The 24,282-nt window shown below is 39.6% G+C and overlaps 2 protein-coding genes across 5 annotated transcripts; both read right to left on the reverse strand.

Annotated features, from left to right (window-relative positions):
* Window positions 1-274: 274 nt before the first annotated feature.
* On the reverse strand, window positions 275-15,675 carry PICK1 (protein interacting with PRKCA 1). Of its 4 annotated transcripts, none has more exons than XM_058190044.1 (13): window positions 15,539-15,675; window positions 12,741-12,831; window positions 11,660-11,771; window positions 10,415-10,543; window positions 10,243-10,309; window positions 10,042-10,131; window positions 9,596-9,649; window positions 8,117-8,179; window positions 7,042-7,175; window positions 4,817-4,909; window positions 4,496-4,546; window positions 3,216-3,360; window positions 275-2,716 (listed from the first exon to the last, which is right to left on the reverse strand). In XM_058190044.1, the coding sequence occupies exons 2-13, from the start codon at window positions 12,779-12,781 to the stop codon at window positions 2,463-2,465; spliced, it is 1,233 nt and encodes a 410-aa protein (XP_058046027.1). In that variant the 5' UTR covers window positions 12,782-12,831; window positions 15,539-15,675; the 3' UTR covers window positions 275-2,462. The 4 variants fall into 4 exon arrangements, with proteins under 4 accessions (XP_058046027.1, XP_058046025.1, XP_058046026.1 ...); XM_058190042.1 differs by lacking the exon at window positions 15,539-15,675 and adding an exon at window positions 15,295-15,437 and having other exon boundaries at window positions 12,741-12,827; XM_058190043.1 differs by lacking the exon at window positions 15,539-15,675 and adding an exon at window positions 15,299-15,431 and having other exon boundaries at window positions 12,741-12,827.
* An 869-nt stretch (window positions 15,676-16,544) lies between these two features.
* Window positions 16,545-23,712, reverse strand: LOC131201805 (uncharacterized protein K02A2.6-like). Its single transcript, XM_058190040.1, has 3 exons — window positions 20,120-23,712; window positions 17,556-17,583; window positions 16,545-16,818 (listed from the first exon to the last, which is right to left on the reverse strand). The coding sequence occupies exons 1-3, from the start codon at window positions 21,784-21,786 to the stop codon at window positions 16,804-16,806; spliced, it is 1,710 nt and encodes a 569-aa protein (XP_058046023.1). The 5' UTR covers window positions 21,787-23,712; the 3' UTR covers window positions 16,545-16,803.
* Between the last annotated feature and the right edge of the window lie 570 nt (window positions 23,713-24,282).

Consider the following 24,282-nt stretch of genomic DNA (forward strand, 5'->3'; position numbering starts at 1 on the left):
CGAGATGAGCACAGAATCCCAGAGACCAACTTTCCCTTTCAAACAAGGCAATAGGCACAGAAACCTATTTATCTGCTCTGATGGCCAGTTTTTCCTGTAATAATTCTGCACACAGCCAGCCTTATTTGTAGGTATAGAAACTGCATTGAATTTGCCACATTTGATGTGGATCCAGGAAGGAAATTCAATTGGAAAAGTTCCTATAATAGCCTTTTTATTAGTATATGACACCATAGTCCAACACTGAAATATTCAGTGGGGTACTGATGGAGACCAACTGTCCCAGTCAAGAGAAGTGGTCAAGCAGGAAATTAGTCTGGAATCATTATGTAAACACAAGAGAGCGAAGTCTGACCCCTCCGGAATGCCTTTGAGCCTTATCTAGTTTTCCCCAGGCAAAATCTATCAGCTGGGGCATTCCTGTGGAATAGACATAGAACAATAAAGCAGCTTGTTTGACCTCAGTGTGGGTCTGGTTGCTCATACATGACAGGTGCCTATCAATACAACTTTTCTCATTTCTAACACATTTGAGGAGTTGCTGTGTTTTATCTGTTTTGTGGGGTTGATTTTTAGGAATATTTTGGAAACATTTCCCTTTTGGAACCAAATGACTCCTACAATCTGGAAGGAATTTGATTCTTTCATTATTGATTTTTTTTTACTGTGGTGTAAACAGAAGGATTAAGGAGACACAAACCTAAAGCTTAAGTTGGAAGGAAAAAGACCAGAAACTTCATATTCTTATTAGAGAATAAGAGTCGAGTGAAGTCGAATCAATTAGAATCATGGGGCTAGGACCTTGGAGGTTATCTTAATCCAGCCCCTTTGTCAAAGCAGAAGTCCTTATTCCAATATGGACAAATGGCTGTCCAACCTTTTCTTGAAAACCTCCAGCGACGGCCCCCACAAATGCAGGAGGTAAGCTATTCCATTGCTTAATTGTTCTGTCAGGAAATTTCTACTTAGGTTGAATCTCATTCTGACTAGCTTCTGCCCATTGTTTCTTGTCCAACCCTCAGTTGATTTGGAGAATAAATAGATGCCCTCTCCCCTGTGACAACCCTTCAACTATTGGAAGACAGCTATCATGTCACCTCTAAGATTTCTCTTCGTTAGTCATTCTGTTTGACTTGTAAAATCCCACTAAGATCATTCTGACCCTAGCTTGGCTTTCTTTTGGGGTGTGTGTATGTGTGAGGGAGAAAAGGAAGCAAAAACCAAAACCACAGGGAAACATGTTCATCATCAATACTCTCAAATAGTTTTTCTTCTTGCCAATTGGCACAAACTACACCAATTTAAGGAGAAAAAAAAGGCCCTTTCTTCTCAAAGGACAATGCTTTATAATTAAAATATTTTATTTGAAAACTCAACAAAATTGTGAGCAGCGTTCCTCAACTTTGTTACTTTGTGGGTGATGGGACAACTGGAGGGCGGCAGCCTATGGAAACTGTGATATAGGATGGGGAGATTTCTTCACAGTGTATTAGTGGTATTCTCAAATTTTCACATTATTAGCTATCATGTAATATGTTCTATCAATGATTTCTGATGGGTTGTCCCCATTGGCATAAATATTATTGCAGACAATTTTCATCTTTTTGATTTTATTTCTGGCTTATTTTGTATTTTTGCTTTTAGATCACATCTGAATATTGTACTTATTCAAGAAAATATAAGAGAGAGAAATATTAGTAATTCTCCCCATTTCCTTTGAGTTTATCATTCTCATTTCTAAGGCTGCCGAATTGATGATTAATGGGAGGAAAAGAGGTGTTAAGTTAAGGGGACACACATAATAGTCTCTCATTCCACAAAAGCAGCATTCAAAACGGGAAAAAATGTGTAGATGTAATGATAGTGAATTGTATGAATTAAGAACTTAGGTCCTAAAATGGTGGACTTACTGTAAACCTCAATAATCTTTATGTCTCCCTTTTAAGGGCCTTGACAATGCAGAGAAGTCAACATTTTAACACTAAATTCACCTGCTGGCAGCAATAGCATTCAAGATTAAAAATAACAGAAAAGTGATGGAATAAGAAAACCCTAGGAAACCAAAGGCGCTCAGCATTTTTACATGAGATACTCAGCTACTGAAAGAGAAAGAAAGAGGGAGAGAGAGACTGAGAGACAGGAAAAGAAAGAGCTGTATATTTAATCATAGTCCATCTGCGCAGGAAGCCTTATTGGGGAGATGGTTGAAGGCTGCTTAAAGGTAATTTCAGTCCCACCAGCTCTGGAGGAGATCCGTGAGATTTTGAGAAAAGCACAAACGGACAGAGAGATTTTTTTTTTTTGCAAGATTTTGCATATGTCATTACCCCAAATGCTCCCATTCAACACAGAATCTTGATTCCCTAGTTGGACTTGTACAAAGAGAAGAGTCACTGTGGACAAGCTGTCTAGAGAAATAAAATTTATCAGTCTCTGATGGGATTTTGACAGGATTCAGAAATTTAGGCATCGTCAATGAGTTTTTCTCCATTTTCTTCGTCTTTTTTATTGCATTCTCTACTTCCACTGCCTTCTTCTTCCTCCTCATCTTCTGCTCCATCTGTGAAGACATCCTTTTGGCCGTAACTCAATGTGGTACGTGCTAGGTCCACCTCAATTGGGAAAACATCTGCTTCTCTTAGCACAGCGTAACAATCATCATAGTACTTGGAAAGCGTGGACACAAAACGCTGGAGTTGGAATACAATATCTTGCACTGCAAAGGAGAGAAATCATTGAACAAAGAGGAACAAAAATACACATTACCCCCAGCTTATAGCCTAGGACAGGGGTGTCAAACACAATTTCATTGAGGGCTGCATCAGGGTTGTGTTTGACCTTGAGGGGCCAGGGTGGGCGTGGCCAGCTCAATGTCAGTCATGTCTCCTGAGCTCCGTTTTCGCTGGCAGAGGCACTGTGGGCTGGTCCATCGCTGTTTCCAGGGCGGCCAGATCTAAGCACCCCATGGACTGAATACGTCCCCTGGGCCTTGAGTTTGACACCCCTGGCCTAGCATGTGCTTGTCTTCCAATACATGGCAATAATCAAGCACGTTATAAATAAGATGATACTTTGGTTCTTTCAGGATCAAACATATTTTCTTTTCATCCCATATTCTTTTTTCTAAGGAGCTTGATAGTTTTCATCTGCAGATCTAGGTCACTCAACATTCTGGGAGGTCATTTGGATCTAAACAAAAAGCACCCCACGCTTACCATGTTTCTGGTCTAGCAGCTCCATTTTTTCTAGCACATCCTTCCTCATTTTGGCAAAACGTGAACGTGCCTCCTGGCGGCAGCGCAGGATTAAGCGATATTCATAGTTCCCAGTTCCAACCCGGTAGAGAGGTTCTCCCATGGCCTACCAAAAATACTACATTACTATAACAACCGACGGGGTAGATTGGGCAACGTCTCATATATCTATTAAAGCTTCTTTCATGCATCCTAGCAAACTGTGAGCTCCTCACATGACGGTGCTACTTCTTTACTTGGCCAACAGTCAGACATTAAAGCATCTTTTGCTAAAGGAGCAGACGCCTAGAACCCAGAGGGTAAGAAAACCAACATTTAAGAAAACAGAAACTCATCACAAGATCATCACATGGTAAATGAGATCAAGGGCCAAATCAGAAAGATGGTCAGTTTTTCCATTCCAAATTAATGGTGATTCTATCCCATAATTACAGAAACTTTAGTGCAAATCAATATTGACAGAATATGTTCAACACTCCCTGGAGCCATTTGCTTGACACTCTTAATCTTAATCTTTAAACCTAAAACTTTAATCTCTGTAATTTGTAATTTGTTTTTTCAGTAAAAAAAGAAAAGTCTGCTATGAATCTGGTCCTCAAGATTTCAACTTTAGAAAGCTTTTCTTTTGCTCAAATAAAAATAATGGCACACCAGATGCTTAGCAGACAATTTGGCCTTTCCATCTAAGGCTGAGAAAGGATGATGTGCTGGAGACCATAGTCGTCATTATGGGAAACAAAAGCCACAAAACACATCTCTGTATTGAGTCCACTGGGATATTATCTATCTGGCTTCTCTGCAGTGACAATCAAACGTTTGGCCTCTCTTCAGTAGAACTCATTAATACTTAAACAATCTATGATTGTGCAACACAAGTGAATCAATCTTGTATTACTGCATTCAAAATTCCAATCTCGTCCTGCGTTTTTGGAAGGTGTCAAGAAGGAAAGGCTGTCCTTGGAGCATGCCAGATGAAAATGATAGGTGACATATAACATTAACAATCTCAGTTTGAAAATTTGAAATAAGGTGTAAACTTAATTCATAAGCATTTTAAGAGTTACGGAAAAGGAGGCATCTAGAAGGTTCATTTGATAACGCTTGGCGACACAATGCAAGATTCAACACGGAATGTACACAATAAACTTCCCTAAATTTAAATCTTTGAAAACAAGCAAGTATCTGAGTACGTCTATGAACAAATCTGGAATCTCAGTAGAAATTAGAACCTCTGTACTTACAATGCAGCTGTAGTCTTCATCATCCATCTCTTTCACTTTTAGACAATACGACTGAAAGGGAACAACAAGCGCAGTGTTTACAAGTTACAGAATAACCAACCAGTTATAACTAAGACAAAAATAAAATGTCCACAGTCCATTCCATTAAATGCAGCATTATCCTGAATTGTTAGATATATTATATGCACACATAAAAAATTTAAAAAGCAGAAACGTTTACATTCAAAGCATAACAAAGATTGAAATTCTCTTTCAAAGAATATGCATTTTAAGCCCCTTGTTTTTTCTAAAGGAATAATTAAAACAAAAAGAACAGCTCACCAAATACTCAAACTTGACATCCAAATACTTCTTGATAGTTAATCTGGTGTCAGGAATTGCTTTGTTCAGATAGGTGTTCAAGTCAGTCAACATCTGTAAGGAAATACTGGGAGTGAAAAATGAAGATAAAGCAAAATAAAACAGACAAGCTTTCGCATGTGAGAAAGCTCACCACCCAAAATTAGCTAGTATATGATTTGGGAACATTTCTATCCTCAGAGTAGTTACACCATTTGACAGATAATAATAGATCAACTTTGTCATTATATTTATTTATTTATTTTATTTATGTATTTATTTTGTCACAACAATATATGTAGGTATCATACAAAAAGATTATATAGTATATAAACACATATATGAGTAAATATTAGGAGGTATAAGCATCAATATATATATAGGAAGAAGAAAAGAAAAGAAAAACAATAGGACAGGAACGGTAGGCACGTTTGTGCGCTTATGCACGCCCCTTATGGTCCTCTTAGGAATGGGGTGAGGTCAATGGACTAGATGACAATCTTATTCCTGAGCCAATCTGAGCTAGCTCTGAGTACCAGTGCTGTGTTGTTCTAGTCCAAAACAATATTATTTCTACCCTGCCATTATGCTGTCCTGTCACAATACAAGACAAGTCAGGCTAATAAACTTTATCTGAAGTTTGATATGGGAAAGTGCCTTGCCCTTATTTCTCATCTATCTTAGAAAGAACTAAGAAAAGGAAGCCAAATAAACAGGTCATGTGGAAAGCCTCACAGATTAATAACCAAAAGGGGCCATAGAAAGCAAAGTAGCTCACTAGTGTAGTCAAATGAAACCATCTCACATTCTTATTATGCCTTTTATCAAACACTATTTATCCCTCCTTTTTTTTTTTACATCCCCAGAAACAGTAAACTTTTAGCACTGCTCCTTATTTTGTGTGAGTTGATCAGCAGAGAGAAAGAGAGTGGGGAATGTATGTAAAATAATACAAAGAGCTGAACACTATGCGAAATTATTGTTTGGTCTTGGCCTTGTCATCTCTCTGTCACCATCACAGTCTAATAGTTGTAAGCTTCACAAAACAGCATTTTGGGTGTCAAACTCAAGGCCTGGGGACTGCTTCTGGCCCATGGGACTGCCCTGGAAATAGTGAAAGACTGGCCTAAGGTACCTCTGCCAGGGAAAACAGAGCTCAGCATGCCTGGCTCTCCTGAATTCTGTTTTTGCTGGTAGAGGGTTGCAGGAGGCCATCCTAGCCGAAAACAAAGCTTGCAAGGGCTGCGTGTGGCCCCTTTGAGCTCCATTTTTGCTGGTAGAGGGTTACAGGCCATTTCAGCCAAAAACGGAGCTTGGGAGTCCATTTTCGCTGGCAAGCGCTCGGGCCACGACAGGCACCCCTGACATGAGCGACATCATGCTGACCATGCCCACCCTGGCTACACCCACCTTGGCCCCCTGAGGTCAAACTCAACCCTGATGCGGCCCTCAATGAAATCGACTTTGACACCCCTGATTTAGAAGAAAAAGGTTCCCATCTATATCTTTGGGATACTGACAGTGTTACACTGGAATTCTATAAAGGTAGTTCTCAAACTTAAAACCATTAGGTTACCATATGCCTGACATGGTGCTGAAACAAACAACTTACAACAGTTCTCATGCTTACAACTGTTGCAGCATTTTTGTGGTCACATAATCAAAATTTGGCAGCTTGGCAACTAGTGTGTATTTATGACACTGCAGTGACCCAAGGTCACTGATAACCATTTGTGATCTTCCCAGGGGGCTTCCAACAAGTGAAGTCAATGGAGGAAACTGGATTCACCTAATAACTATAGCAAGAAATCAGACACTATTCCTTTAACAACTGCATTGCTTAGTGACAGACATTCTACCTACTACTAGTACTACCTGAACCTCAGGCACAATGGTAGAACACTTCGAAACTCTCAAACAGTTGTGTTACCTACCTAGATTATCATACTAAAATGATATTTTATCTATTTTATTTAGTAAATTTATATGGCCATCCATCTCACATGAAGTGATTCTAGGGAGCATACGACCATTACAACAAAACAACAAATACATATTTAAATTATCAATTATAATCATTGTTTTTATTTAAAAAATTGAGAATCTCCACAGACCTATTAAAAATATAGTCTTTAAGCATGCGTGTGTAGTCTTTATATAAAGAATGATTGTTTTGAGCATAATAAAGATAAAATACATATTCTTACTGGTTTAATGGTTTTTAAAAGATGGATTCCAAATTTCTCAATACTGCGATGAGCATCAGCAAATTTTACAAACGCTTCACTGGCCGCTGGCTGAGGTTCCCGTACACCAATAACCGAAAAAACATCACCAAATGCTGGTCATCATACAGCAAAAACATGCAATAGAAACTGGAGTCAAAAATTATAGGTGCATTTTCTGGTCTAAATTACTCAATTTTTCACCAGTTAAGAATGACTGATACCCTGAGGATTATGGAACTTGAAGCCTGACATGTCAGGAAGGCACCAGAAGGCAAACATGTCTAGATTTAGAGTTTATGCTGTCCCACTTTAAATCTCATTCTAGTCAGTAAGCTAGAAGTTATTTCTCCAATAGGTTGCCCTGGATAAATGGTTCACACAGACCTGGTGCCAGCCCTGCATGCAGCCCAAATTTTGAAAACCAGTGGCCATATCTGGAATTTAGAAAGAATATTAAAGCCATTTTGACAAAATTGGTGCCATGATGGTTATGGCCAGTGACAAACCTGAGATTATTCTCTGTTTCCTTAGTTTCCTTTGGTTTGTCTTCTGGGTAACTAAGCGCACTTCCAAAACATCACTGCAGACCCCTATCAGTTTTTTCTTATAAATACCTCTCAGACATTAGCAGGGCCCAGAAGAATCTTGGAAATATATAACATGCTTACTTGGCTTTTTATTTTGTAGCATGCTAGTTGCATATTTATTTTAATTACAATGAACTAAAAAATAAATTAGATAAGAGTCAAATTGGCAGAATCGGACTAGAAACTGGGAGTCTGTGAGTTCTAGTCCTGCCTTAGGCACAAAACCGGCTAGGTTATCTTAGGTCAGTCAATTTATCTCAGCCCTAGGAAGAAGGCAATGGCAAATCACTTCTGAAAAACTTTGTCAAGAAAACTGCATGGATTTGTCCTGGCAGTCTCCAAAATTGGACACAATTGAACAGAAGGAAAAAGAAATTGATGGAGCACACATTAGCATCTCAATACAAGCTGCTATGTTACTTTTAAAGAGGTTATGGCCATAATTGGCAAATGCTCTATCCATTTACCTCTGTGAGTCTGAGACAGTTCAAAGAAGGCTCTGAGAAGACTCTTGGTATGTTCCGTCATCCCTAGGCAAAGGAGAAGGAAAAAAGTGCTACTGATTCACTAAAATCTCATTTATCAAGGAACTTTTGTTACTTTTCAGTCTACATTTTAATACTAAACCAGATATTTGGTGAAAGAAAACAAAATCAAAATATGGTTGGGGACAAGTCAACACTGATTTATTTTTATTTTGAGATTGCCTGCAGAAGTAACTGAGTGGCGAAAGCTACACCGACCAAATGCAAAAGTCATTCTTTGTTCTTCACTAGTCATATTCTGTGCTTCTGGGAATAGTTTGCTCACCACAATGGACGTATATTTACTAAACCACACAAAAGCATCAACTCTTTCCATGGCCATCTAATGTAGGATATTTGCTTGTGGCTCTAGGTAAGGAGCACTCTACCTACAGACCAAATAACTTGTTAGCAAGACTAAAAATAAGCCATGCTGAAAATTTTACTGATAATCAGCCATGTTATCAATATTATCAAGCAAAATAATGCTTCAAGGTGCTTTTATATGATAAACAAGATATAAGCAAACAAATGGGCAATTCCACCAGTCAATTGTGATCCTGATCTTAAGATCTACCCTGTTTCCCCAAAAATAAGACCCAACTGGAAAATAAGCCCTGGCATGATTTTTCAGGATGCTCATAATATAAGTCCTACCCCCAAAATAAATCCCAGTTAAGATTGTCACCCAATCGGACCCATTTAGTACCACATTTCCCCCAAAATAAGACCTAACTGGAAAATAAGCCCTAATGTGTCTTTTGGAGTAAAAATTAATATTATTTTTGGGGAAACATGGGTAACTGTAGCTCCCAAACATTCTCTACTTCTCTCTACTACTGCTTCTTTCCTTCTACTGTAAACAGCTGAGAAACATTCACTCTCAAATTCATAAACTGTTATTGTACTAATTTGCAAGATAGCAGAAGGTGGGAGATAGTGCAATGTCAACACATACGAGAGGAGTTTTACTATTTTTCGATTCTCGTGTGTTAATGGAGTGGGGGCTAGCATCTTCACAATATCATCAGCCATGGTTGAAATGATACAAAGTCTGTCCTGATTATTATTAATTTGGCACAATAGTGTTTAGAATGTTCTTGAAGATGCTGTAAGTCACTAGTGGGGAAATTACCTCATTCTGTGTGTTTGCATAAGAGTGGGTTTATCTTAAAAAGGCAATGGATGGAAGAAGGCTTTGTAGATGAGAGAGGCAAGAGAGACAGTCCACATCTGCTCCTCAAATGTTCCAGGTACAAGCAGACCTAACCTGCCACTGCATGTATGTCATTAAGGGCTGAAAGCCTGCACATGTGTATTCAATATACTTACTCAGATCAATTGATCTCCCAAGAAATCATCATTGATATGAGCAGTAAGATAACATTTTTCCAGACTACAAAGAAAAAAAAGTGTCATTACCTTTATATAGTTCTGCAGTCCTCTCCAACTCTTCTAATCGCTTTACCAAGCCATCTAGAAGGAGTGGATTACAACAGTAAATTATTTTAGGAGCATAAAGTATTACATCTATTATTTTTACATCCTGCACTTGGGAATGATAGAATCTTTCTTCAAGGTCACTGTTCCAGGTACTGTAGGAATCCTCCTAAAACAGAGATAAAAACACAAACCTGCCAACTGACCCTGCTTTCACCACAACAGAGATACTGTAAATAATTGGAATCAAGATTGTGTCAGATATTTCTTTCCTAAACCAAGGTTAAGACTAAAAAGACAAATGCAACAATGAAATACAATCTGAGAGTGAGACAGGTGGCCTCTAAATTTGATAAATAAATATATAAAATGTGAACAATATCTTTGTTTATCTTGATTAAAACATGCAAATCTAGCATGGTACTTACCATTGCAGAGGATAGCTCGGCTTAGCCCTAGGGCATCTGCTGTCCCTGAGCTCATGTTCTCTACCAGGCGGTGCTTCACTTTCTTTAGCACTGCATTCCAGAAAAGAGACATAAGCAACATTTTCCAAAATGTAGCATAACCCCTGCATCACAAAAACAGGCTAAAAATAAATCTTCAAGAGAGTCAAAGTCTTTCCTCACCAATGTCTAAAGTTTTTCCCTGTTTTGGATCAGCCTGGAGCTTGTTGTAATAAATTGTCACTTCTCCCTAGAAGACCAAAACCAAATATTATGGGTTTGTAAGAGAAAAGCATTTCTCTTGCATAAGCAAAACCCCAAAAATTACATTCCAGCAATCCTTGAAGTTTCTCACCTTCACCACCTGTATCATTTTGGCTACTTCTACTTTGGTTTTCCCTTTGACTGATTTCCCATTCACACCTGTGATTTCATCACCAGCTGCCAACGTTCCATCAAGGGCTGCAGGAGTATTGTCAAATACCTGAGGAGAAATACATAGTGATGATGGAAGAGCCGTGGTGGCACAGTGGTTAGAATGCAGTATTGCAGGCTAACTCTGCCCACTGCCAGGAGTTCGATCCTGAATGGCTCAAGTTTTCCATTCTTCTGAGGTTGGTAAAATGAAGACACAGATTGTTGGGGGCAATATGCTGACTTTGTAAATCACTTAGAGAAGGCTGTAAAAGTATTGTGAAGTGGTATATAAGCTATTGCTTTGATCAAAGAAGCCATAGAGAAAGAACTATAGTTTCCATGCATAATTACTACTTTTCTTTCTATATTTGTTACTTATAAAAATTCCTTAATTTTCAAAAATATCATAAAATATCATACCTTCATAAACACTTGTTGCTTGTATCTATACTATGTGGTGCTGAAGTCATACAAAAGCTAGTATTACTTGGTTGAAAGATTTCATTCTACTGCAGGTTTATTTGATATCCATTCTTCTATAATAAAAGCTGCTAGATGACCTGAAGTGTTTTTTAATCCAGAGATTTCAAACCAGGTTTTTTTTTTGACTTTCCATAATTCACTCACTATTTGGGCAGCTTCCCATATCATACTTCATTAAACACAGAAAGAAATCTTACTGCCACTTGTGAAGAGGTTCATAGTCTAATCTTTTGAAATCAGAATACATTCAAAACTATGACTGAATTCTCCTTGAACCCCTTTTGTTTAACATCCATGGCAGGATTTTTTTAAAATGTTGAGTTCACATATAAGATTCAGTGAATTTGAAGTATCGTTCTAGTCCAGACCATGCTTATTTTTATGAAAAAGAGAAATTAGCTATATCAGACCAGAAAATACATATATTTGGTAGTTTAATTTATCTCATTGATGTTATAAATGGATTAAATAGCCCATTAAAAATAAATTATTTATTATCCCATAAGCTTCATGCACTGTAGTCCACCACTCTTTGCTCTTTTTTTTTTTTTACTATTGTTGTTGCTATCGCTTACAGACTACAAGGCTGGATCTTCAGAAAATGTCCCCACAATCAAAATTCTGTTCCCCGGATGTTGCATACAATTTTTATTTATTTATTTTTCTTTCTCAGAATATATTCCTCTTCCCTAACACTAACCTGGACGATATACAGGCAGGGGCAATACTGGGCTCCTCCACCTATACTAATTCCAATCAGATTCTGAGAGTCTTTCTTCAAGGTCACTGTTCCAGGAACTGTAGGAATCCCCCTAAAACAGAGATAAAAACACAAATACCTGCCAACTGCCCCTGCTTTGTTGTGTCAGATGTTTATTTCTTAAATATATAAAGTGTGAACAATATCTTTGTTTATCTTGATTAAAACACGCAAATTATTTGCAGAAGCATAGCAAGAGCCAAAACATCTTGCATGATTAAACTGTGGTCTCTCACTGATATTGTTTAGCCTCAGATTACCAGCTTTAACTTACAGCCAGAACACCTTAGATTTTAAATTAGTTTCATAGCAACATAAAGCCAGATGTAAATTTACAAAGTTCATTCCGTTATTTTCCAGCACAGATCACTGCTGCACCGATTTTCCTTCTAGGACTTACTGTCCTTTTAAAAATAAAAACTGATTGTTTTTCTTGCAGGCATTAAAATTTGATCTTTTCAGACATGTATCACAAACTTTTCCTGTAATTTTAACAGTATATATCTATATCTATATCTATATTCTTATTGTAATTTATTATTTTCTCAGTTCTCTCCAAATCTGTTGGATTTGGAATTCACAATCTATATAATAAGACTGCCAGGAGAATATAAATTCAATCAAGTAAAAGCTGAAAAAGAGTAATCACCTAATAATAACAGAGAAATTAATGCAAACTATATCCATAATTGCCTTGTTTACATGTTTCTTTTTAGTCATTTAACCCAGGAAATACTGAAGATTTTGACTTGACTTCTATAGAATACACTTTCCCAATCCAAACTGAAGAAAAAGGTCTGTAAATGAATAAAACTCCAGAACTAAGGCATTTTGATTTGGCTCTAAATCTACTAGTCTTTGAGTGTGCTTTGCTGTTTTCTCTGAATTCTTGTTGCTCCTTTTTTTTTCCATTTGAGAAATTATTGTTGTGTGATTTCTAAACAATTCTAATTCCAGTTCTCCCCAAATCAAATACAAAGACACACATTACTAGCAGGAGACAGGGAAAAAGAAAACTTACAGTTTGTCTTCCTCAATGTCATACTCCAAGTCTGTAAACATTGTTCTAAATTACTGAACACTTTGTGAAGAATCTGATTTTTCCAGACTACCTAAAAGGAAAAAAAAAAGATTATCAATGGAGATTACTCATCTCATCTTTTCATATGCTTATCAAAATCTTTGTTTTTGTGTTTCTAACTTCTATTGTATCTGCTGAACAGTAAGAAAAACTGCCTCCCTTCTCAGGTTATTATCATTAAACAATCTACGAAGCTATTAATAAAATACGAAACATATCACAAAAAACGTAAAGGCCTAGTTCCTAATTTAAAATGTTTACAGCTAAAAGAGTATAAATTATAACAGATGCTATATCTCAATACTACCAAAGTTTTATTTCTCAAGTCCAGTCTTCAAGTAATGATTCTGTTTGGGTGATATCTGACATCATTAAGCAAATCACTGTGGTCATTAAGCAAATCTAAAGTCATTAAGCAAATTCCACAGTGGCAAATATGAACCCATTCTTCCCAAATGAGTGTTTTTGCCATAAACCAGCAAAAAAACTCACAAACCATGGTCACATGACTGAAGGAGCGGAAACTAGTTGTAAAGACCAGTCTGTGGTCAAGCACCCAAAATGTGATCATGCCAGGCAGTTGTGGCATGACAACTTTACAATTGCTAGAAGTGCTTTATGGGTCCTAAAGTTTGGTACACAGGTAGTTCTCAATCATGTAATGATGGTTCAAAGTTATGACAGTCTCAGGAAAAGTGATTTGTCCTCAAAATTATAATTGTCAATTATCCTTCTGGTCTCATGATTGCAATTTAGATGCTTTATGGCCACCTGGCATTCATGAGTAGCTGCAGGATCCTATTATCACATCACAATTTGTGATTTTCCAGCAGTTTCCAATAAGCAACATCAATTGCTTATTGTCAGACTACCTGATTTTCAGACTACATGATTTTCTTAACCACTATGGTAAAAATGGTAATAAAATTGGGTCCAATCATTTAATGATATCACTTAGCAGCCAAAATTCCGATCCTAATTGGGGTTATAAATATATCAAATATTTTTCTCAGATAAAGCATCAGACTAAAAATACCAACATTATTTTAAATCAGATTCACTAGTCTATCAACTCTGTACTGTCTGGTCTGGCTGGCAGTACTTCCCAATCTCAAGCAGTCCTGATTTCTCAGTCCTGCTTCTTGACTTTTCAATTGGAAACTACTTCAAGCAGAGCTGTCAAAGCTTAAACCACCTTTTAGCTATCATTATTTGTGCTAGCTACTGAACAAGTAACTTTTTTTTAAGATAAATGCATAAAAGCCACAGCAATTAGGTATGTGCATTCTCAAAAATCTATGTGATTCATAATGACCAAAACCTGCTAATCAAGTTCAAGTTGGTTAACTGTTGGTCTTTGACAACTGTTATCTCTTCTCTTCCTATTTTGCCATTTCTTGGAAACATCATAATGACCTGTATCTTGAAAAGTTTAATAGTTTTTTTTTAAAGAAAGGCCTTTAAAAAGTTTCATATTAATTGCTTTCAATATCCAATTAGATATGTAAATACAAACTGGTGCTAAAGCTTCTTTCTGAGGGTGCAAAGAGTCACCTATTTTCAGAAGAAGACAGCAATACTGCTATAATAGTTAGAATGTGATTATTTATTTATTTATTTATTTTGTCACACAGTATATATAAGCATAAGCATGAAATAAATATACAATATATGAGCATATATATAAGCATGAGTCTGTAATAACTATATTAATTGGATATAACGAAAGGAAACAATAGGACAGGAACGGTAGGCACGCTTGTGCTCTTATGCATGCCCCTTACAGACCTCTTAGGAATGGGGTGAGATCAATATGTAGTGGTTAAGGTGCTGGATTAGAGCTGGAGAGATTCTGGTTCATCCTCAGCCACAAATACTCATTGGATAACTTTGGGTTAGTTGCTCTAACCAACTTCAAGGAGTTTTGCAGAGAAAAATTGGAACAGGCAGCGCTATATATCCCACCCGGAGCTTCTTGATGAAAGACATACATCTAATAAACAATTCTTAGTTTTGAGGACCGGAAAAAGTTGAATTTAGCCACCAGGCTGCAAAATCGACTTGGACTGAAAACTCACCTGCAGACAGAAATGTTCATATAGGGTAGGTTTTTGCAAGGTACAAATAGGTAATAAAAAGAATCCAGGCTGTCTCCCCCCCACTTCCCATCTTTCTACCCCCACCCCACTCAGCAAAACAACAATGAAATATACAAATAAACAAATTTATTTAAATCAAACAACAAGCTGGGCAGCTTTTTACCCCCATTGCCAATCTTAGGCACAGGAGTCACCTTGCATAGAGAAAGGACTCTGGACCAGAAACACCACCTGTTTTAAGTGGCCAAACTGGGGGGGATTAACTGACGAAGCCAATAGGGAACCCCTCTTGCCCCCAATCATCGCCCCTTTCCAGTGGAAGGACAACGCGCTCTCCCCAAGAGAAATGGAGCCAGTCAACCACCGGAAGCCTCTGCCTCCAGCTCCGCACCCACCTACCCGTTTTCTCTTCCCGGAAAAGCAGCGGGACCCGGGGAGGGGGGGATGGAGGTTTGTCTCCCACGTCACTGCCAAACCTGCCCGGAGGACCAACTTGCAATAGATCCAGGAGCCTTTGAGTTAAGGAAGGTATAGGAAACACCGGGGGGGGGGGGGAGAAATCACCTTAATAACGTCTCGCGATACTAAGCTTGGACTGTGTGAGATCTAGTGTTAGAAATGAGCCGTCTCGGTACGTACCGTAGTAAGATGCTCTCTTGACGTCACAAAGGCGGGGCGGGGGAACTGAGGGAAGAAGTCTGGTTTCCTTAGTTAAGGTGAGCAGGTGCGAAGTGGAGCGCAAAGTTTTCAGTAAAACGGCAGAAGATTGGTTGTAGCAAACGTTTTCACGGGCTAGGATCCAGTTTCAGAGGTACAAATGGGCAAGTGGCTTAAACACCTGCCTAGGTCGATCAGAAAGGTCGGCAGTTCGAATCCCTGGTACAGTTCTCCTGCGTGAGCAGTGGGTTGGACTAGATGACCTGTAAGGTCCCTTCCAACTCTGTTACTGTTACACAAGTGCGAGTCGGTCCTTGGCGCTCTCTGAGCTTGCTTGTTTTCTTGCAGACCTTTCATTACCCAAACTAGGTAACATCATCATTTCAACCCGGAGCTACAAGTATTGCCCCCTTTGGTCCCGTTATTTCCTGCCACAGGAAGATGGGAGTTATTTTAAAAATGGGAATCATGCTTGATGGGGAATTCTGGGACTTGGAATCCACAAGTTTATTTATTTATTTATTTATTTTGTCACAACAAAATATATAAGTATCATACAGAAAAGATTATATAGTGTATAAACATATATAGGAGTAAATATTAGGAGGAATAAGCATACATACATACATACATATATATGAGAAGAAGAAAAACAGGAGAAAAAGAAAAACAATAGGACAGGAACAATAGGAACGTTTGTGCTCTTATGCACGCCCCTTATGGTCCTCTTAGGAATGGGGTGAGGTCAATATTAGAAAGTTTTTGTTTAAAACTTTTGGGATTATGGGAAGAGACCACAGAGTCAGGTAAAGTTTTAAAGTTGCCAAGTTTAAGAAACGCTGTGATGTTTCAAGATACCAGGATGGGAAAAAAATCATACAGATGAAATATGCTAGCATTGGGAAGCTAATTAACATATGTGATTATTTATTTATTTATTTATTTATTTATTTATTTAGTAAATAAGTACGTAAGCAAGTACCGATAAGTAAGTATATGGTAATATCATACATGGACTAGCAATATATATTAATATTTAATCTAAATTAGTAGAACCCAATAAAATATTAATGTTAAAATGATTCTAGACATTGATATCTGTGATGAGATAAAAGGCAAATGTATTATTTTCTGTGTTCAGGTTCACTAACATTTAGGGCAGCTGAAAGCAAAGACCTCCTTTATCTCTTCTTACCTGTATTTCCTCTCTTGGTTTAACACCCTAGCTAGGAAATTCAGAAGTTTCTTCATTCAGTTTTGTTCTAATAGAAGCAGAAACATGGTCATGCTATGAGATTAGGTTTTTTTAAAAAACAAGTACTTCACGGCTCCTTGCAAATGACAAGATTTAATTATATAGCACTCCTGTAATTTATGTACTGACAATATAATTAAGCAAGAATACAACCAAGCGTGGGGTATAGCTTGACAGAGAAAATATTGCAAACATTTTTACCTCTGTAAAAGAATTCAAGTCTTAAAAAGGGGATTTGATTTAAGGAATCAAGAAAGAATCTGATTGCATCATATGCCATTTCCCCCCTCAGCTGCTGTTAAAATGTCTGAAGAGCCAAGAGTCTTCTGACCTGACTCTTGACATGAAGAAGAGAGCCGTTCTTTTATTTAAAAATATGTCTGTGTGGGACATGACTTTGTTAACAATTGCTTCTCTTTCCTTTGGTGCTTTAGGTTTTAAGTGCACAGTTAAGTGACATGAATGGGAGTACTGATCAAAGCATCTGACAGTGAAGCCACCCATGTTGAATGGCAGCATGTCATGCGTAGGAAGGAGTTTGATGTTCATATATGTGAGACAAGTAATAGATTCTTCCGACTAATTGAATTATGGTGAAGGACCCATTATAAGCAACAGTACTGTGAGAGAATAATCATCATCCATTACAACTATATCTGTTTTGTATGCAGAGTTACAAATTCAAGCTTTGATATCTTCTAGCTAAAAAAAAAAATCAGTGGCAGGTGACGGGTGGGATCCCACCTGAAATCCAGATGATGTCTTGGAGCGCCTGCAAATCAGAGTAGACAATATTAGACTAAATGGATTAACCATTTCATCTGGAATAAAGTGTGATTACATACCTAGACTTGGCTAGTTGGACATATTTTCTACAGGAAATGTTTTACCTGAATAGAAATCAGTAGATAAGGAACACTGCATGCAGAGGATCAAAAGAAATTGCTAAATCACATTTCTCTGATATCTAGTCCTTTATATCTGGAAATAAAGTATTATCCATCCAACAATTATTTATTTTATTGTTATAGCATAAAAATAATCCATCTTTGTTCTGAACATGCTAAATCCCAAATAATCAGTATATAATTCAGTACAATATAAAATACATATTTGAACCAGTTTGGTCTAGTGGTTAAAGCACCAAGCTAGAAAACAGATGACTATAAGTTCAAGTCCCACCTTAGCCATGAAGGCCAGCTGTGTAACTTTGGGCCACTCTCTCTCTCTCAGCCCAACCCACCTCATAGGGGTGTTGTTGTAGGGAAAATAAGAGGAAGGTGTGCTGGATATGTGCATCGCCTTGAGTTATTTGTAAAAATAATAAAGGAGGGATAGAAATAAATAAAAAAATAAAATCACACCTTTTTTCCATTTTATAAAAGTATTGTATAAAATTACTTGAAAAGGGGTGTAAGCAAGATTGTGAACATGCAGCCATTCCATTGCAGTTGAATTTTAAATTTCATAGTCGCATAAGATAAAATGCTTTGGTACATGCAGTGTACAGGTAATCCTAACCAACCATCCTAACCAACCAACCACAAGGGCCCCTGTGGCTCAGACTGGTAAGACAGTCTGTTATTAACACAGCTGCTTGCAATTACTGCAGGTTCTAGTCCCACCAGGCCCAAGGTTGACTCAGCCTTCCATCCTTTATAAGGTAGGTAAAATGAGGACCTAGATTGTTGGGGGCAATAAGTTGACTTTGTATATAAATATACAAATAGGATGAAGACTATTGCTAACATAGTAACCGCCCTGAGTCTTCGGAGAAGGGCGGGATATAAATGCAAATTAAAAAAAAAAAACCATAATTGGAATTGGCAACTCTGTTTCTAAACGAAGTGGCTTAAATTGGTAAATGTGATGTGCTCACTTACAACAGTTCCAACTGCTAAACAAATTACTGTGGGTTTTTAAGCATGATGTCATATGACCGTGACTTGTGACTTCCTGCTGGCTTCCCTAATTTTGCTCATTGATTGTAAAGATCACAAATGGTGATCCTGTGACCATGGGAAGGTATTACTGTTGTAAATGCTGTAAGTCATGATCATGTGACTTACAGGGATGCGGTGAGAACCACAATTTCAAGGACCAGTCATAAGTCTCATTATTCAGCATTTGTAACTACGAATGGTTCCTGAACAAGATGTTAAGAGAGGGCTAGCTGTAACGTATTTTAAAATATATGTAAAGTTGCCATGGCCCCATCGACTTTTTAGAGCTCAGCCCCCATTATGCAAGTCAAAGAACTGAATTTGATAAAAATCTGAATAAACAGGAAAAATAGTACAAGAGCACCATCATGTGGCTAAGTATCAAGATTGCTTTTCCTTCATCTGACCACAAGAAAGAAAGAAAACATAAAATATAAATCGTAGTCATGCATAATTCTTTTTAATGTAGTAATGAACATATTTATGTTTTTTTCATACCATAGTATAAGTAGAAAATGAATTGGAGATCGCAAGGGCTGCATTGGAGAATGGGCTTTAGTCCCTGATTGACAATGCAAACACAAATATTCTTTATATAAGCCCTTTTAATTTAAAAGATCATCTGCCTAAGGCTTCCAAATGAAACCCATATCATTACGAAAATGTTTAATTCCTTGCTTTTACTGGACTTCAATGAATTTTTGGGGAGATGGGTTAGAAATTTTACTGATCACATACAGCCCTGTTATAATCAAGAATTTGTTCTATGACGATATTTTCTTCTTATTACAGAATATAAATGCAGTTTTATACATAATTGAAGGAAATACGACTACTTATAATCTTAACCATGGTCAAAAAAGCATGAATTGGACTGTTCCATTGCAACAAATTCTATTGATGAGATTCAAATGGCATCTCTTGATTAATTCCTATCTAATTTAGTCCATATCAAGGAGGAAGTAAAAATTACTTCTGATAACTTTTCACTTAAAACCTAACTTCATATGCATTATGGATCTTTTGACAGGTCATATTTGAGATATTTTCTGTAGCAATACCTTGTGTTAAGTTCGGGCAATGAAGAGGCAGGAGACGATACAAGTGACAACAGCTCTTTGGTTTATTGTGATCCCAGCCGGGAACAATAGGCAAAACCCCCTCTTTAAATAGTAATTTGGCTGAGGCATCAGGCAATCAGCAACGTGCATTTTCCCGCCCAAATTTCCCTCCTAAAATTCAAATACATTACACTTCTCCCCTCCCAGAACACATTTTACCATATTTACATAATTTATGCATAGCATTTGCATGTCATTTTTCCACGTAGTCACACAGGTAGACAGGGCGGCTCCTAACTCTGACCTGCGCAATTCATTCCCTGGGAGTGAGTCGAGCTGGTCGGAGGGACTGTTTGTTCCTCCCAGCTCCTCCTCTGGGCCCTCCGGCCCTGGATTATTGGCAGAGTCGTCCCTGCTGTCCTCTGGAGGAGCCGGTTGGCGTCGCTGGACTTCTTCAGACACAGCTAAGTCCTCCGATCGCCTCGGGGTTGAGTTAGCTGTTGGTTCAAATGTTTGGTAGTCAGGATCTAGCTGTTTGGTTTCTGGATCGTCTTGTATTCTTTTTCGTACTTGATCTATGTGGCGTCTCCACACTCGGCCATCCCCCATGTCCACTAAGTATGACTTTGGGCCCGTCACTCCTACAATTGTTCCCCTTAGCCACGCTGGTCCCTCACTATAGTTATGTGCCCATACCGGGTCACCTGTTGCCATTGTTCTGGTTTTTCCCTTCGTGCTTTGGTACCCATCAGGGGAGTATGTAGGGTTTAACCGATCTAGGGGGCACCGGAGTCTTCTTCCCATTAATAACTCCGATGGGCTGCGGCCGGTGGTCACACAGGGAGTTCTATGTTGGACTGCCAGGAAGGTATCAATTTTGGATTGCCAATCTCCTGGGCTAATTCTAGATAGTGCTTCCTTGGCACTGCGTACGAAACGTTCTGCAAGTCCGTTCGTTGCCGGGTGGAAAGGTGCCGAGAGGACATGTCGGATGCCCTCTCCTGCCAAGTACCCCTCAAACTGGGTGGCCGTGAATTGTGGGCCGTTATCGGACACTATGGTGTCGGGCAACCCGTGTGTCACAAATAGATGCCTCAGAACTGTGATTACAGCTTCCGCTGTTGTGGTTTTCATGAGTAATATTTCTAACCACTTTGAGTAGGCATCTACCACAATTAAGAAGGTCTGCCCATGGAACGGCCCGGCAAAATCTATGTGGATCCTGGACCAAGGACCCTGGGGTTTCTCCCATTCCCATATGGGGGCTGTTGGGGGTAGTGGCCTTGATTCTTGACATGCTTGGCATTTCCCCACCCGATCGCTAATGTCTTTATCCATTTGTGGCCACCACACATAACTTCTCGCTAGGCTTTTCATCCTCACAATCCCTGGGTGGCCCACATGCAATAGCTCCAACACATGCCCTCGTAATTTTTCCGGAATAACCACTCTCTCTCCCCATAACAGACAACCCCCTTGTACTGACAGTTCCGAACGCTTTTTTGTAAACTCTTTGAAATGATCCCCCGGTGCAGCGGGCCATCCCCTCTGCACCCAACCGATCACAGTTCTTATAATAATGTCTTTGTAAGATGCCCTAGTCACTTCCGTAGATGTGACTGGACCAGAGTCCAAAGAGTCAATTAACAAGACAGGCGTCCCTGGGGTCAGGTCTTCAATAGTCTCTGGCAACAGGCATCTACTTAAAGCGTCCGCATTTCCCAAATTCTTGCCCGGTTGGTGAGACAGTTTGTATGAATATGCTGCCAGGAAAATAGTCCAACGGGTCATTCTGGGTGATAACGCAACCGGTGTTGGACGGTCCCCCGCCAAGAGTCCCAATAAAGGTCTGTGGTCTGTGACTATTTCAAATTGCCGCCCAAACAGATACTCGTGGAATTTTTTAACCCCAGAGACTATAGCAAGGGCTTCCCGGTCTAGTTGGCTATAGTTCCTTTCTGCTGCGGACATCGTGCGGGAAAATATGCGATAGGGGCTTCTGACCCGTTCGGTAACCTGTGGCTGAGGACAGCCCCTACCCCGTAGGGTGACGCATCACAAACTAGTACTAGTGGCAATGTCCCATTGTACTGAATTAAAAGGCTATCACTGGACAGAAGATTCTTAACGCCTTCAAATGCTTTAGCCTCAACCCTGCCCCAAGTCCAAACAGATTTTTTCACTAGCAGTTTATGTAGCGGTTCGGCTACCGTTGCCTTATGTTTTAAAAATACCGCATAGAAGTTTACAAGCCCCAAAAATGCTTGTAATTCAGTTTTGTTTTTTGGGGTTGGGGCCTTTCTAATGGCTCGCATTTTGCTCTCAGTTGGGCGGATGCCTTCCTTATCTATCCAGTAACCCAAAAATTCTACAGATTCAACTCCTATCTGACATTTGCTGAGTTTAACCTTAAGCCCCGCACACCTGAAAATGCCCAAAACCTTCCGCAATTTGACCCCTAATTCTTCCATGTTTTCTGCTGATATCAGTACATCGTCGAAATATGGAACTACTCCCGGTAGACCTTGTAGGAGTCGTTCCATTAGGTTTTGGAATAACCCGGGGGCTACACTAACTCCGAACTGAAGTCGAGTGCATTTAAAAGCGCCCCGATGTGTGACAATCGTCTGCGCTTCGGCTGTTTCGTTATCAACTGGTACTTGTTGGTAGGCTTGAGCCAGGTCGAGTTTGGCAAAGACCTGTCTCTGCCCTAACGAGTGCAACAAATGTTGCACTACGGGAACGGGGTAAGCACTCTTTCGCAATGCTTTGTTAAGCGTTGTCTTATAGTCAGCGCAAATACGGACTGATCCGTCCGGTTTGACTGGGGTCACTATTGGTGTCTCCCATTTTGCATGGTCGACGGGGACTAGTATTCCCTGGCTTACTAATTTGTCTAGTTCCCTTTCAGTCTTGGGTTTGAGGGCGAACGGGACCCTCCTAGCTTTTTTTTTTTTTATTTACATTTATATCCTGCCCTTCTCCGAAGACTCAGGGCAGCTTACAGTGTATAAGGCAATAGTCTCATTCTATTTGTATATTTACAAAGTCAACTTATTGCCCCCCCAACAATCTGGGTCCTCATTTTACCTACCTTATAAAGGATGGAAGGCTGAGTCAACCTTGGGCCGGGCTTGAACCTGCAGTAATTGCAGGCTATTGTGTTCTAATAACAGGCTCCTTACAGCCTGAGCTATTCCGGCCCTTTTAATCTAATGGGAGCCACCTGGGGGTCCAAATTGAATGAAAGGGGGTCCCCATGTACTTGCCCAGGCTGTCTTGGAGAGAATTGTTGAATTCTCTCAACAATTTGTCCTTCAGGTTGACTCCGCTTCTGTGAACCCCGGTTATTCCCATGCCCAAGGCTCGGAACCAGTCCAGACCTAGCAAGCTGGGCAGGTTTCCATCTACGATGGTGATCGGCAGGGTTTTCTTGAATTGTCCATATTTCACTCTGACGGACGTGACTCCTCGAACAGGGATTCGGTTCCCCTGGTAGTCTTGCACTCTCAGCTTTTGGGGTTGCAGCTGGCGTTTCGCGACGTCTGGCAGGTCCCTTTCGATTGTGTCCAAAGACATAATCGTGATTGATGATAATAATCGTAATCGTGATCCACCTCCATTTTACACTGCACTCCTTCGATGTATGTCTTGGTGAATATTTTCTTTTCTAGCCGTGTCGATGCGTGACCCACTCGCACAGTGGTCTGATTCAACTTCGCGCCTTTTTTGAACTGACCAATCCCTGGCCGCTTCGCGGATCCGGCGCCCTGTTGATTGGCCGGTTTGAATTTTTGGTGGGAAGGTTGGGAGGCTCGGCAGGCCTGAGCTATGTGTCCTTTCTTTTCACACCGCCGACAAATTGCGTCCTTGAACCTGCAATTCTGTCGTTGGTATTGGCCTCCGCAACTCACGCACTCATCCCGGTCGCCTCTCTCCGGCCTCCCGGTGTGGAAAACCTCTTCCTCTTCTTCACTGTCCGATTCGGCCTGGATTTCTTCGCTGTGGACTGGCGTTGCTTTCGCCGCGGCATTTGGCATGTTCGGCTTTTTTAAGGTTTCCGCCGCTTTGGTGGACATCTCGTGTGCCCTGGCCTCATCCAGGGCTGTCGCCAGGGTTAGGTTGCTTTTCGACAGCAGCCGCCTCTGTAGTCATATGTCCCTGACCCCACAAATGATTTGTTCTAATAAAGTGTCCTCCAAGTCTCTGTACTCACAGTGGGTTGCGGCTTTTGTTAATGCGGCCATGTACACGCTTATCGATTCGCCCTCTCGCTGAACTCTTTGCCTTAACTCGAACCGCTGTACAAACCTGTTTCTTCTTTTTCAGAGAAAGTGTTATGTTCGGGCAATGAAGAGGCAGGAGACGATACAAGTGACAACAGCTCTTTGGTTTATTGTGATCCCAGCCGGGAACAACAGGCAAAACCCCCTCTTTAAATAGTAATTTGGCTGAGGCATCAGCCAA

The sequence above is a fragment of the Ahaetulla prasina genome, chromosome 7 (assembly GCF_028640845.1).
Source record: "Ahaetulla prasina isolate Xishuangbanna chromosome 7, ASM2864084v1, whole genome shotgun sequence".
Lineage (NCBI taxonomy): Eukaryota > Metazoa > Chordata > Lepidosauria > Squamata > Colubridae > Ahaetulla > Ahaetulla prasina.